Consider the following 16,398-nt stretch of genomic DNA (forward strand, 5'->3'; position numbering starts at 1 on the left):
ATTCAAAAAGACACATGCACCCCAGTGTTCATTGCAGCACTATTTACAATAGCTAGGTCATGGAAGCAACCTAAATGCCCATCAACAGACGAATGGATAAAGAAGATGTGGTACATATATACAATGGAATATTACTCAGCAATAAAAAGGAACGAAATTGGGTCATTTGTAGAGATGTGGATGGACCTAGAGACTGTCATACAGAGTGAAGTAAGTCAGAAAGAGAAAAACAAATATCGTATATTAACACATATACGTGGAACCTAGGAAAATGGTACAGATGAAGCAGTTTGCAGGGCAGAAACTGAGACACAGATGTAGAGAACAAACATATGGACACCACGGGGGGAAAGTGATGGGGGTAGGGGTGTGATGAATTGGGAGATTGGGATTGACATATATACACTAATATGTATAAAAGGGATTGACTAATAAGAACCTGCTGTGTTAAAAATAAATAAAATAAAAATTTTTTTTTAAATAGTGATTAAGAAAAAAAGAAAAGTGGGCCCAGGCAGAGTGGACTGGTCTTGATGGGGTGAGGGGTGGGCAGGAGGAACCTGTGATCTGACCTCAGGTGGTAACTGACCTTCCAGAGCCCCTGGGTGGGAGAAGGAAAGAGCCAGGCTGACTGTGATTTTTTTTAATTTATAAATTTATTTATTTATTTTTGGCTGTGTTGGGTCTTCGTTGCTGCGCAGGCTTTCTCTAGTTGCAGCGAGCGGTGGCTACTCTTCGTTGTGGTGCGTGGGCTTCTCACTGCGGTGGCTTCTCTTGTTGTGGAGCACGGGCTCCAGGTGCACGGGCTTCAGTAGTTGTGGCACACAGGCTCAGCAGTTGTGGCTCGTGGGCTCTAGAGTGCAGGCTCAGTAATTGTGGCGCATGGGCTTGGTTGCTCCGCCGCATGGGGGATCTTCCCGGACCAGAGCTCGAGCCCGTGTCCCCTGCATAGGCAGGCGGATTCTTAACCACTGCACTACCAGGGAAGTCTTGACCGTGATTTTTGAGTCTTAATCTCTCTAAAGTAGAGGCTCGCACAAGCAGTATAGTTGGTGAAGCTCCTTTCATTGGAAATGAAGAGAGATCAGTTTCCACATATTGGAGCTATAGGAGAAAATCAACAAAGAATGTCTTATTTGAAATATATGCAGTGCTTTCTCAAGCACCATCTGCAGGCATTTGGCCACTAGCTTCTTGGTAATAACTGATCTGTAAGTTTTATGCATTAGGTTGGGGAAGGTGATTAGGGAGCAAAGAAAGGAACCACAGTGGAAAAGGTGTAGCCCGTATCCTTAAGGCATAAATTCTAAAGAATTAACTTGAAATTGTCTTACATATAGCTTGATTTTCTCATAAAATCATCATTATATTTTGTATAACTATAAAGAAAAAGATAAGATAGGAAGGAACTAATGTTCTTTTGGGAAGGGGTTCAGTTTACTAAGAGGTTTCATATGCCTTTTTCCCACGTAAAATGCATACGTCCCAGGAGTAGGGGTGGGGTTGTATTTGTAACTCTGTACGGAGAGGAATGTGCTTTGTCTTGCCAGCCTTCATCTCTCTGTAATTTTTCATACCTTAAGCCCCTTGCTTTTCTCAGACCTATTGTAAGGCCCTAGAAACCCAAAGATAGCTGAGACACCGTGTAGAACATTGTAAGCTCCTTTCAGTCAGGAATTTTGCTGGCTTACTCGCCAGTGTATCCCCATGTGGCACATAACAGGCACTCAAAGGATAACATTTTTTGAATAGATGAATCGAACCCTCCATTCCAAGCCTGTCTGTAGTGATCAGCAGGGCATAGTCTGTGCCTGCAAGGAGTGCTTGGCTCCTTGGAGATGTGATGTAACCAGATAATTACAAGACACTATTAAAAGTGCTACTGTGATAGAGTTGGAGCCAAGGGCTCCAAGAGTCCAGAGAAAGAGTGCCAACTTTTGCCCGTGTCATTTGGGTTTTCCAGAGCCCCCGGTACTTGAAATGAGAGCTGATGAGTAGTTGTTGCCAGCAGAGAAAGGACACCTAGGCAGAGCTTTGCGAGGTTGAGGGTGTTGAGCGTGTGGCACTGGCAGGAGGCCAGCAGTGCTGGCCTTGGGTGCTGGCTCAGGACGGACGCGAGACCTGGGACGGCTGTTTCTCTGAGCTTCTCTCCTTCTTCTCTCCTGGCTCACTTGACCATCCTCCATCCTGCTCCCACTCCTCTACCAGATACCCTTCAGGTTTGAGCTGACACGCCACCTCTGCGCAGGGCTGTCCTTCACACCTCTTTGCCCCTCACCTTGCTTTAGTTCCCCTGGGTGCTCCTTGTCTTCCTACAGACTAGACGTTTATCTGTTTGGCGATCCACCCACTCCAGCACTCCCAGAATGTAGACTCGGGGAGGGCAGGGACTTCATTTGTTCAGTGATCGTTTGCTGAGAACAGTGCCTGGTCCTCGTGGCAGCGCTCAGGAGGTATTTGTTGAAGGGGGCGAGGGAGGGAAAGTGAAGGTGTCCTTACTCCTTTCAGTGCAGAAATGGTCTGCACTGAATCACAGGGTTGGTGATGGTAAATCACCTCAAGCATTCTCACCAGCAGGTCTTCATGTATCCTAATCCTGGCCACCTTTGGGGAAGTGAGCGGCCAGTATTTACAAGTAAAGTTCCAGGGGCTGGTTGAGGGAAGGACCAGGTAACTGATATTTGGTTCTGGTGTGGAATACTCACGTTTTTACATCTAATGGGAATCTAAAAACACACTTCCATCAGTGCCCCGCCAGACATGCAACTGGCTGAAAGCGACAGGAACAGCTACTTCCTCACGTGTGTCAAGTCCAGGATTACTTTGTGATTAGCAGGTTCCTATCATTATCATTAATAAAAGGTGTCCTCGTGTTTAATTCTAGTCCATCCTGCCTCTTAATGGGTCATTCCCAGCTCTCCAGGAAACGCAGGGAAGCAGGCATCCTGCACAGCTGCAGCTCGGTGTCCACACCTTTGCTACCCTGACGCTTGGTTCTACGTGACCTCACTGACCTTTCGTCTGTGGTCTCCTTACACACGATGCCCATTGTAACCTCAGGGCTTCCAGTAAACAATGACCTGTTCTTGCTCACAGACACCGTGCTGGAGTCAGTGAGAATAGAGTGGGGAGTGTAAATGGATTTGAGCAGACTTGAGTCCATAGCTCTGTGACCTTAAACAAGTTAATTTGCCTCTCTGAGCCTTCCTTTCTCATTTACTTAAAAAAAAGGGGGGGGGGTGGATAATGGCCAGTACTTCCCTTGTAGAATTGCTGTGAAGACTAAGTGAAATGTGTGTGTAAACAGCCTGTACCAGAAGGTGTATATGTCTGAAACCTTGAACCAGGGTCTCGGGTGAGATCAGTTTCCACATATTGGAGCTATAGGAGAAAATCAACAAAGAATGTCTTATTTGAAATATATGCAGTGCTTTATATATGGATGTTCCATACCATATAGATGACATTTCAATGAGAAACTCATCTAAAGAGCCAAAACTGAAAAAAGCAATCTCCTTTTTAAAATAATAATGAAGTCCCTTTCTGAAATCGTGTAGGAAAAGTGGTCCTCTTATTCCTAACAAGAAAAGATAGGTATGTTGCCGTTTGCTGGTCACAGGTCAGCCTCACCTCTGCCAGGCTCAGCATTGGCACAGCTTGCTTCAGGAGGGAGGTTGTGGCCTTATGTGTGGAGGGCTGTGGAGGAAGTCTGCCCAAGAACTGAATCCAGACTGTAGGGCTTGTTCCCCTAAAAGTTATTTACCAGACCCTAGTTCAGTGAGGGGGTCACTGCAAGGTCCTACAACCTAGCAAGCCATCAGCCGCCAGAGTGATCTTTTGAAAATGTGAATTCGATCATTGCACTTCCCACCTATTTAGCCTGGCTTTCCAAACACCTCCCTCCAGCCTCAGAGGCTGCACCAGGATTCACCAGTCTACTCTCAGCTCTCCCCCTTGGGCTCCAGCCAATACCAACTCCCTCTGTGCTCCTTGAATGAGACAGGCCCTCACCTGTGCCAAAGCCTTCACACATCCTCTCCCCTCTGCCTGGAACACCCTTCCCCCGTATCTGGCTAACTCTGCTCATCCCTCAGGGCTCAGCTTCAACATCACATCCTCACAAAGCCTTTCCTGATCGCTGGGCTAATTTAACTCCGCTCTTCTACAGCACCCAGTGCTTTTCCTCTGAATGTTTCTGTCACAGTTGCAGCTGTATATCCAGTTTGTCTAATGTCTGTTTTCTTCAGCAGAACATAAGCTGCAAGAAGTTAGACGCTGAGTCTAACTTGCTTAATGCTGTATCCCCAGCATCTCATACAGCCCTCAACCAATGATAAAAATTCAGCAAATATTGAGAGTGAATAAGTAAGCTCGTTTAAAATTAAACTTCTCTTCTCACCTCTGCCTCCCACCCTCACTCAGATCTGCTCCTCCTCCTCCATCACTTGATCCAAGTCCATGTTTTCCCCAACCCAGTCCCATAGACTCTTCGGTTGCTGCTTAACTGTCCTCTTGCCTCTAGTCTCAGCCCCTTCAGTCCATCAAAGCATTTGGAAACGCAAGCCCAGGCAGGTTGCTGCCACGTCTGGATCCCTTCCGTGACTTTCTGATATCTAGGGTAGTAGATGGCACAACTTTGCCATTGCTCTCTGTATTGGAAAAAAATGGGTACAGCAGAATTCCCCCCAAAGTATGTATTTATTTATTTATAAATTATGTGTCTGTACTACTGTTGTAACATACATTGCAAAATATACAGAAAATTGTAAAGGGCAGGATGAAATAAATACTTTAAAATAATTTTATTTAAAAAACAATTTTTTTTTTTTTGCGGTACGCGGGCCTCTCACTGTTGTGGCCTCTCCCGTTGCGGAGCACAGGCTCCGGACGCGCAGGCCCAGCGACCATGGCTCACGGGCCTAGCCGCTCCGCGGCATGTGGGATCTTCCCGGACCAGGGCACGAACCCGTGTCCCCTGCGTCGGCAGGCGGACTCCCAACCACTGCGCCACCAGGGAAGCCCAAAACAAAACAATTCTATTTAATAATATGAAAACCTTTTGTGTTCGTTAAAATATTAACACTTTGAATATGTTTCATTGTTGAAATGTTTGATTGAGAGTCTGGTTCTACTTCTTTTTTGGACATGCCATGTGGCTTGTGGGAACTTAGTTCCCGGACCAGGGATTAAACCCACGCCCTCAGCAGTGAAAGCACAGAGTCCTGACCACTGGACCTCCAGAGAATTCCCTGGTTCTACATTTTACGTACTTTAATGGCTGTTGTAGCTGGGAAAGGCACTTCCCTAAGAGATGTCAGTCCAGATGTGAGGAGTACTTTATTGGTTGCCTGGATGTTCTCATCACTCATGATACTGTTGTATTTTAATTTTTGTTTGTTTTGGCTGCATCGGGTCTTCGTTGCAGCACGAGGGACCTTCTTTGCGGCGTGCAGGCTTCTCTCTAGTTGAGGCGCACAAGCTCAGTAGTTGTGTCGCGCAGGCTTAGTTGCCCCGCAGCATCTGGGATCTCAGGTTGCTGACCAGGGATCGAACCTGCATCCCCTGCATTGTAAGGCGGATTCTCTACCACTGGATCACCAGGGAAGTCCTCACGATACTGGTTTTATTCAGTCCCATGAAGACACCAGCTCCTCAGAGTCCTTGTCTGACTTAGCCCCACCCCCTTTGCTGTCTCTCGTGTGCTCGTGTGTGCGCATGCGCACGTACATGTGTACACTATTATACTTACCTCCACTGTGCTCTACTTGGTTTGCTCACATATCTGACTTCCTTGGCATCCTTGCCGTAGAGAAAATAGAGATCCTCAAATTCCCTTAGTGAAAGGAAAGAAAGCCCACTGATTCTGCCTGAGCTTTGACTTTGCCAAGCTTTATTGATTCCCAAGGGTTCCAGCATGCATCTCATTGTCTGTTTTCCTGTCTTAAAATCGAACTCTTTCTGGCTTTGGCTAGCATCCGTATGTCATTTGGGTCTTGAGGTGGGGAGAACCAGTGACTTTGACAGCTGGAAGACACATGTGGCCTGAATGCCCATAGCCCTGTGGCTTCTGGAGTATGCTAAGCACTTGTGAATGGTCAGGTGCCCGGGCCTCATCTTTTACTTAAGAGGTGTGAGGATTTACGGCCCCACCAGTTTTTGAGTACCTGAGATGGCAAAGCAGAGAGCTGGAATTTCAGAGATTTGATATGAATTGGCCACAGCCCCATACCCCATATCTTAGGCCAGCAGACTTCTCTCCCCTGGATAGTGAGTCTGGAAGTTTCACTGGAGGAACCATTCAGAAATAAGTGAGCAGTCTCTACTGTGTTCCGCTTCTGAGACAAGGCTGGAAGTCAAGCAGGAAAGATGCAGGATGCACAGGGAACCAAGAAACTTCAGAGCAGGCCTGGAGGGATGGCGAGCAAGAAGTGCAGAGTCTGGTGACTTGCTCGGACCCTTGGTCTCATCTCTCAGGTTCTTTGCCAGCAGCAGGAAGCCCTGCTATGCGTAGATGATGACCTGGACACTGTCTGCTAGTCTTTTAGGAAGCTGGTTCTTTGAAGAAATGTCAGCTCCCTGACAGGGTCATCTGAAACCAAACTTGATCTTCTGCCTTACCCAGTAAACATTATTTAAGCAGCAGAAAATGGATGAAGAGAAGCTGTCGAGTACTTTCTTTAGAGTACAAAGTTAAGACCTTAGTGAATAGTCAGAACACCTTGATGCATCTTGCGCACTAAAGGGCAACGTAAAACTTAACCAGAAATCTCTCTGATGTCATGAGGAACGTGGACTGGTAGCTGCTGAGTCAACCAGTGTGTGCGTGCCTTCCTCATCAAGAAGGAAGGAGCTGCCTTCTCTGTTGTATTTGGGCCGATGATGAATTCATCTGTTTCCTCCTGATCTGAAAATGCACGCAGGCGATGGGAAGCCTCTCCAATTAGATTTGACAGCCAAGATATGCATGTCCTTCATGTTTTGAAGTTACTTGTCAGCGTTGTACTCCACCTTCCAAAATGGTCCTTGGGACTTTCATTAACCTTACTTTGAAGAATTGATTATCTTCACGTTAGAAACATTGAAGAACATTTCTTCTGCCTAATATTGTTTAAGCATTTGTTGCATTTAGGAACAAAGCCTAGCTGTACTTGAGAGGAGAGAATTACAGCTTAGTGAAGTATACGCTATGTTTAGAAGAGAGGGTACGTTGTAAAGAAACAACACACAGAAAGGTCCAAATGTAAAATTCACCCAGCCTGCTATTTGCTTGCCTTCTTTTAATTGTGGGTTTCAATGTCTAACTAGCTAGTCTCTTCAAAAGACATTTCATTTTTATTCTCTGGGACCCCTCAGCCCTTCAGTGAGAAGTACATGCCTGAAAAACCACATGTGGACCTACAGGAGAGCCGCTGTGACATTGGAAGTAAGCAGTGGCTTCGTGGTGACCCCTCACAGCTGACTCAGCTTGGCCAGGTCATCTTGCTGTCATGGACCTGTGCCTCACCTAGAAAATGGGTTCTTCCCTTATGAAGAAGGTCCCATGAATTAATAACCGGATCACCAGGAATGCTGGAAAGCACTCTCTAAATGCCATGCATTGTTTCTAAGATGTTATTCCCGGTGGGTGGCTAGGTTAGCATTGTTTTGAAGGTTAAGATATAGATACTAGCTCATTTATTCTCCAGCTGTTGTTTATCCTCCAGTTTCCCAGAATAGTCAGGCACAAGGTCTTTTAAAAATGGGTTTTTTTTAAAAAATGGGTTTTACGCTGCTTTACGTTTGGATGTGTAGTAATGAAGTCAGTACTGATTTAGCTTCTGTTTACTGACAGAGATGTAGGTAGTGGACCAGAGAGCAGCAGACCAGGACCTTGGAAGCAACAGCATTTAATAGAGAATCTCTGATCAGCTCATCTCTAACTCCACCCCACCCCATGCCATTGATTGAAGCCTTTTTATGAGAGTTATTCAGGTTCTTAGTTCCTCAAGCAGTACATTTTATTTCTCTTTCTCTTTTAAAATTTTATATTTTAATTAGGTGTAGTACAAGATACAAAAGATACAAAGAGCTTACAGTAAGAAGTCTCACCCCACTTTCCAGCCACTCGGGACAATCAGTACTACCAATTACTTGGCTATCCTTTCAGGTTGATTTTATATATCACTGTATTCTCCCACCACCACCTTTTTTGATGTAGAAGTGGTAGTATCTTTACTATGTATACTACTCTGCACCTTGTTAGAGTCATCTCAGTGTATATTACAGAAAGTTCAGTAGTAAGTGGAGAATACAGAGGTAGGAGATGTTTCTAGAATTGATGTGAAGATATAATCTAGCACATCTTCTGGCGAGCTCTACCCCAGGTACTTCCAGATGCTAAACATGTACCCCCAGCTCCCTGCCTGACATCTCCACTGGGTGTCCCACAGGTCCCCCTGTGTCATTACTGCCAAGATCAAACTCGGGATCTTAACACCTGCCCTCCCTCCTCCCAAGCCAGGCCTTTTCCACTGTTCCCAAGCTCCATCCATGTCGCTGTTATCTTGGGTTGCACAAACCAGAAACCAAGGCATCAGGGTGATACCTCCCTCTCCTCATTCCCAGAGCCAGGTCGTCACCAAGCCAGCCAGTTCTACTTCCTAAATTTCTCTTAAATCAGTCAGCTTTCCTTCATGTCCTCACCTACTTGACCGGGGCCTCCATAGTCTCTCTCCTGAATGACTTTAATAGCTTCCTAGTGTCTTACACTTCCACTCTTTTCTCCCTCTGCTCTGTTCTCCACGCAGAATCATCTTGTAAAATCACAAACCTGCTCATGTTACTTCCATGCTTGACACCTTTCGATGCTTCCCTACCACTCTTAGGATAAAGGTCAAACTGATAATCACATCCTACAAAGCCTCACATGGACGGGCTCCAGCAGGCCTCACCGGGCCTATTTTCAATGCCTGCAGTCCAGCTACAGGAACCAAACTCGGCCAGTTTCATCTACTAGAGTCTTTCTCTTACTGTTCCTCTGTCTGGAATGCTATTCTCCTTCTGTTTTCTTTGACTCATCTTTCTGATCTCAGGCTCCACGTCCTCAAGCCTTCACTGTCGCACCAGGCCAAACAAAGCTGACACCATTTCTTCCTTCATTGTACTTATTAGGGTTGTGGTTTCTATTTATGGAAATTAAATTGCATTAATGTTTCTTTAAATTCCTGTTACTGATGTGAGATGGTTTCTGGCACATGTGAAAATATTTTATAAACTGTGAAGAGTCCTAGAATAAAAATTAGTAATTATTTTGAATTTATGTTTATAAATGAAGTTAAGCTATGGAGGATGATATCCATGTTTATGAGTGAGGGATGACTGAGGGAATGTCTCCCCTAAGGACCCCTATCTAGACTGTTCTTCACTTCAATTCAACACAAGTGGTCTGTGCCAGACCAACACTGGAACGCTGGGCAGAACCAGACCTCAAGCAGCTCACAGTATTTTATTTTTAAAAAACCAAGATCACATAAATTTATCTTATGTAGTGTTTCAGGTGACTCCTGGCATTTTAGAAAACCTTATAAACCTTGGGTGATGGGAGCGACACTTTCTTTTGATCCAAGGAGAGAAAAATTTCCCCATGCTTTCTTATAATGATTCTTACATCTTCTTTTGAGATGTATTTAGAAATATCCCTGCTGAAAAGGAGAGAGATCCTCTGAAAGAATCAAGCCAAGTGAAGCTTGTTTCGCATTCCCGATGGTTAAACAGAGACGTATATGGTGTCTACTCACCAAGAGCTGTCTTTGTGTCTCTCCTTTTTCCCCAGGAAACCTGTAGGAAGTGTCAGGGACTCTGGAAAGAGCACAACGGTCTCACTTGTGAAGAACTGGCTGAAAAAGATGACATCAAGTACCGAACATCTATGTGAGTAACATGATTCAGGGGGGCTTATTGACTGATTTGCAACTCCCCCATTAACCTGCCTTTTGGGCAGAGGGGACAGTGAATATTGTGGGAAAAATAAGCTCTGAAGCTACCCCAGGCTAGAATGATCTCAAGGAAGGGACCTAACCCCTGAGCCTCTGTTTCCTCATCTCTGCAGCCTCTTAGAACTATTTCTCGGTCAAATGTAACATAGTAAATGCCTGGCACGTATGAATTCAATAACTTTCGGTTCCTCTTCTCTTTACTGTTTAAATAAAATGTGTTATTACACATTTTAATTAACTTAATTTTGGCCGCGTTGAGTCTTCATTGCTGTGCGCAGGCTTTTCTCTAGTTGCAGCGAGCAGGGGCTACTCTTCGTTGCGGTACGCAGGCTTCTCATTGCAGTGGCTTCTGTTACCGAGCACAGGCTCTAGGCGCGCGGGCTTCAGTAGTTGTGGTTCACAGGCTCTAGAGCACAGGCTCAGTAGTTGTGGCGCACGGGCTTAGTTGCTCCGCGGCATGTCGTATCCTCCTGGGCCAGGGATTGAGCATGTGTCCCCTGCATTGGCAGGCAGATTCTCATCCACTGCACCACCAGGGGAGTCCCTTATTACACATTTTAATTAAGTCACATTGCACTGCTGTTGCTCATCTGTTTTCTGTAGGAGGCGGTGGCCTGAGACATTGAGTAGAATTACAACCTCCAGAATTCAAAATAACGCAGTCAGTAAGAAGAACATCACTGTATAGCACTCCTTACGTGTCTGGGCACTTTACAGCTATTAAATACATTGATTTATATAGTGCAGAAGTCTATTTCTCTCTCATATGATAGTCCAGCCCTGCCTGGCAGGTGGGGCAGATCTGTCCCATGAGGTCATTCAAAGACCTAGGTTTCTTGATCTCGTGGCTTCACTAAGGTGGTGTTCTTATCTGCATAATTGTGACTAGGTTGCAGCCACATTTGCACTCCAGCCCGTAGAAAAGGAGAGAGACAGAGACAAGTTGCCAGGCAGGCAGCTTCTAAGTTTTAAGTGAAGCAGAAATTATATATATTATTTCTGCTCATACCCTATTGGTCTAAACTGAGTCATATGGCCACAACCTGGCTCCAAGGCAGATACCATATATAGTTTCTAGCTGGCCGAATTTTACTCCAGCTTAAATTTGAAGGGTAAGGAGTGGGTTTTGTGACCAAGAAAATAAAGTGGGAAATGGCTATTTGGGGCAGTTAACAGTCTCCAGGTCTCCACCACAGATAGGTACTATTATCCTCATTTTACAGATGACACAACTGACACACAGAGAGCCCAAGTAGACATGGTCACACAGGTAGTAATTGGCGTAGCAGGAATTTGAACCTAGGCAAATGGCTCCATGACTTCGCTGTTTGCCACAGGTTTGGTAGGCAGAATAATGTTCCCCAAAGATGTCCCATGTCCTAATCTCTGGAACCTATAAATCTTTGGATATATTTCATTACATGGCAGTAGGGACTTTCCAAATGTGATTCAGGTTATGGAACTTGAAATAGGGAAGATTATCGTGAATTATCCAGGTAAATCCAGTCTAATCACATGACTTCTTAAAAGCAGAGTGAGCTTTTCTCTGATCAGACAAAGATGGAATGATGGACAAAGAGTCAGAGAGACACAAGAAGAATTTTACCTCCTGTTGCTCTTTGTGAAGGTAGAGGAAGAAGGCCATGAGCCAAGGAACGTGAGAGCTTCCAGAAGCAGAGAATAACCTTCTGTTTATAGCTGCCAAGAAAATGGGGACTTCAAGTCCTACAACCTCAAAGAACTGAATCCTCTGACATTCCAGATGAGCAGCAAACAGATTGTCTCCTAGAACCTCCAGTAGATAACATAGCCCACCAGCACCTTGATTTTAGTCTGATGAGATCCATGCTATACTTCTGACCTATAAAACTATAAAATAATAAATTTGTGTTATATTTAGCTAATAAGTTTGTGGTAATTTGTTATAGCAGCAATAGAAAATAAATTTTGGAACCAGAAGTAGAATGCTGCTGTAACAGATACCTTAAAATGTAGGAATGGGTTTGGAATTGGGCAATGGGTAGAAACTGGAAGAATTTTGAGAAGCATGATAAAAAAATACATAGATTGCCTTGAACAGACCATTAGTAGAAATACAGACATTGGAAACCACCATTGAGGACTCAGAAGTAAGTGAGGACCATTATGGGCAAAGCCTAAATTACCTGAGAGAACACTTAAATCACCATGAACAGACTGTTAGTAGAAATATGGACACGAAAGGCAGTGCTGGTGAGGACTCAGAAGGAAATGGAGAACATGTTATTGAAAACTGGAGGAAAGGGAATCCTTGTTATATAATGGCAGAAAGCTTAGCTGACTTGTGTCCAGCAATTATGAAGAAAGTAGAACTTGTAAATGGTGAAACGACATTTAACTGAGGTTTCCAAGCACAGTATTTTTTTTTTTTTTTTTTTTGTCTCTGCTGGGTCTTAGTTTTGGCATGTAGGATCTTTATTTGTGGCATGCGGACTCTTAGTTGAGGCATGCATGCGGGATCTAGTTCCCCAACCAGGCATTGAACCCAGGCCTCCTGCATTGGGAGCACAGAGTCTTACCCACTGGACCACCAAGGAAGTCCCCCAAGCACAGTATTGAAGAGTAGAAAATGCAAGTGGAAAGAGATAGACTGAGAGGAGAGCTGTTAACACAAAGGAACAGGTGGGACTTCTCTGCTGGCGCAGTGGTCAAGAATCCACCTGCTGGTGCAGGGGGCAAGCGTTCGAGCCCTGGTCCAGAAATATCCCACATGCCATGGAGCAACTAAGCCCGTGCACCACAACTACTGAGCCTGCACTCTAGAGCCCACGAGCCACAACTGTTGAGCCCGCGTGCCACAGCTACTGAAGCCCGCATGCCTGGAGCCTCTGCTCTGCAACAAGAGAAGCCACCGCAATGGGAAGCCTGTGCATTGCAACAAAGAGTATCCCCTGCTCGCCGCAACTAGACAAGGCCTGCACACAGCAACGAAGACCCAACACAGCCAAAAGTAATAAATAAATAGATTTTTTTTTTTTAAGGAACAGGCTTGATTGTTTCTGAAAATCTCATACTCTCCAGATGATAAAAGACCCTAAAATTAAGAGATTGACTGTCAGGAAAAGCATGCTCTAGAGAAAAAAACCAAGGCTGCCTTGAGAATGTCAGAGTGTTCAGTCACACAAAGGCTCTTTGAAGAGCCTGAGAGAGTGACTCACAGATCCCCTCAGTGTAACCAGGGAGCCTCTAGGAAACTCGGGCATTATCCCTCAGCCATCTAAGCAGAAGCCAAAAGTAGAGATGGGATTATCAAGGAAATATCTGTGAATGAGCTTCATGTCTTTTTTTTTTTTTTTTAATAAATTTATTTATTATTGGCTGTGTTGGGTCTTCGTTGCTGTGCACGGGCTTTCTCTAGTTGCGGGGAGCAGGGGCTACTCTTCGTTGCAGTGCGTGGGCTTCTTACTGCATTGGCTTCTCTTGTTGTGGAGCACAGGCTCTAGACACGCGGGCCTCGGTAGTTGTGGCTTGTGGGCTCTAGAGTGCAGGCTCAGTAGTTGTGGTGCATGGGCTTAGTTGCGCCAAAGCATGTGGGATCTTCCCGGACCAGGGATCGAACCTGTGTCGCCTGCATTGGCAGGCGGATTCTTAACCACTGTGCCACCAGGGAAGCCCCTGAGCTTCATGTCTTAATGGAATGAATCCCTGTGACATACATGGGAGACCCACAAGGTTCTTGAGAATTTTATATCAGTAGAAACACTGCCAGGTTGGACTGAAAGAGACAGTACAAAATGAAAGAAGTCTGTCAGACCCCCAAAATTCTATAAGCAGCAAACAGGCTGATTAAAAACTACTCAGCTGCAAACATATGCTACCTTTCTTGAAAAAGGAAGGATTATTCCTCTTCAAGCCATGAACAGAGCTGTGAGCCACAGAGGATTGTGCTCAGAGCTGAAATATAAGGGAGTTTGCCCAGCTGGATTTCTAAATTTATTAGGAATGGTGACTCCTTTTTTCCTTCCATTTTCTCCCCCTTTGAACCAGAATATCTATAAATGCTGTCCTAGGCCTGTCCCATCATTGTATTTTAGGAGCAGATAATTTGTTTCTTTAGTTTCCCAGGCCCACAAATGGAGAGGAAGTGTGTCCCATAGTGGATCATACCCAGAGTCTCATCTATACCTAATTTAGATGATGAAATTTGAGTTGATGTTATACTGGATGAGATCTTTGGGGTCCTTGAGATGAGGTCACTGTAGTTTGCATGTGGGATGGATATCAGTCTTTGGAAGCCAGAGGGCAGACTGTGTTAGAGAAGAGAAAATGGCCTCCAAAGATAATCCATGCCCTAATCCCCAGAACCTGTGGTTTGTTCTGTTTTGTTTTGTTTTTAATCTCACATGGTAAAGGGCTTTGCAGATGTGATTAAGGTTACAGTAAACAAAAGAAAACTAATTCAGCCACATACATAGTAATCACAAATACCACGCCAACTAGAAAAATCTGGTATCGCTTCGTCACATCCAGGCTTATCCCTGTCAGCCAGCCTTTATATTTTAGAGTGACCACCACCCTGACCAGTGGCATGGCCTTGAGTGATGAACATGTCAAAAAATGTTCTTTTTTCAAAGTCATCATCGTGTCTGGCAGTATTCTAGCAGTTGTGCTATTGCCTAAAACACTTTAAACTTCTCATTTGGAATTGTCTTTCAGCCGGTTTACGAGCCAGCTCCCCCCAGATCTGTTCTGGTTATTGTGGACATGTCATATCTAGTTTGAGTTGGGAGGAACGGATGATTTCTGTTGTTGCTGTTTGAGCCTTTGTTTTGCCTTGAAGAAGGATGTCTTATTCATGAAGTCAGTACAGATTTATTGAGTGCTCACCCTGGATAGCTGTAGTTAAGAACCTTAGGCAAATTTTTAAATCTTTCTGTGCCTAAATTTCCTTATCTGTAAAGTATAGAGCATACTCTATACTCTATACTCTACTCCAAGACTCGGTCACAGACCCAGAGATGTTTCTCAGAAGGAGAAGACTTGGTTACTTTTTTTTTTTTTTTTTGGCTACACTGTACAGATTTCAGGATCTTAGTTCCCCAACCAGGGATCGAACCCGGGCCTCCACAGTGAAAGTGCCACGTCCTAACCTTTGGACCACCAGGGAATTCCCAGAGTTGGTTACTTTTTGAAGCACAGCCCCCTTTCTGACTCTCCTGTCAGTTCCTGCTACGAGCTCTGTTCAGCATGTTGGTCTGCCGTAGACACTTGGAACACCACTGGGTCCAATAGCAGCTGGAAGACTTCTCTTGGTTTAGACCCTACTTAAACCTGGCCTTTTGTATCAGCAGTAAATGGATCAGAACCATGTATCCAGATGTGATATATGTTAATTCCAAAATCCAGAAAGGCCTCCCAAACGTCTGACTTCTTTCTTTGTGGTAGGGGATACAACATAACAGCAATGTGTGCGTACCTTTGGAAGGAATAGCCTGATATATATGCACATGACCTCCAGGCCACCAGAGATTCATAGAGATTAGAGATCTCTGTATTTTCAAGAGATCTATCTCCCACCTTCTGGCATACATACACCATATTGATGTATCGTAAAGTACCTGCTACTTCCTGTTAACTGGGTTCTATTTGCATGTCATTAGAATAGTGGTCCAGTGGATTGTCTGTTGGTTGACAGATGATCAAGGTCCTTGCCAACTGCTTCTGGTGTTCTCGGCTTATTGGTCAGAAAATAAAAGCATTTTCCGGATCATTGGCTGCATACCAGTTGCCAGAGGTTATGTTTATTTGCTCTGGTAAGAAATGACATCTGGAACAGCAGCTGCAATCAGAGTCAGCACCTGATTAGGCTTATAGTAATGCAGTGTTCTCCAAGACCCATTCCTCTATACAGTCCAGACAGAGAAGTAAAAGGAGATTTATTGAGAATCAGCACCCCTTGATGGTGGTGCCTCTCTCAAAGATGCTCACAGGAATCTGGTATCACTTTTTGTAGGCACAGGGTACACACAGGGAATCATAAGCAGTTTATTGCTAAATCATAAGATACAGCATAATAAGTGGTATAAGATGGGGCAGGTATTCCAGCAAAACTTGTACAAGAATGTTCGTTAGAAGCACTGTTTGCAATAGCCAAATGGAGGAAACAACCCAGATGTCCACCAACTGATGATGGTAAACAGAGTGTAGTATATCCATAGAGTGGAATATTATTCAGCCGTGGAAAGGGAATGAAGATATTTGGCTACACTGTGGATGAGCCTTCAAAACATGCTAAGTGAAAGAAACCAGTTTCAAAAGGCCACATCTTGTATGATTCCTTTTATATAAAGTATTCATAGGCTTATGGATATTTGCCTATGTACAGAATAGACAAAACCGTTAGAGACAGAAGGCAGATGAGCAGTTGCAGGGGAAATGGGATTGG

The 16,398-nt window shown here is 44.6% G+C and overlaps 1 protein-coding gene across 7 annotated transcripts in view; it reads left to right on the forward strand.

The window, feature by feature from the left end:
* RNF216 (ring finger protein 216) overlaps positions 1-16,398 on the forward strand; it is a 172,847-nt gene that overhangs the window by 131,722 nt on the left and 24,727 nt on the right. For all 7 annotated transcript variants that reach the window (XM_032607108.1, XM_032607102.1, XM_032607107.1 and 4 more), the window contains exon 14: positions 9,812-9,909. In XM_032607108.1, coding sequence (XP_032462999.1) covers positions 9,812-9,909 — 98 coding nt within the window. The remainder of the gene's footprint in view (positions 1-9,811; positions 9,910-16,398) is intronic.

The sequence above is a fragment of the Phocoena sinus genome, chromosome 15 (genome assembly GCF_008692025.1).
Source record: "Phocoena sinus isolate mPhoSin1 chromosome 15, mPhoSin1.pri, whole genome shotgun sequence".
NCBI lineage: Eukaryota > Metazoa > Chordata > Mammalia > Artiodactyla > Phocoenidae > Phocoena > Phocoena sinus.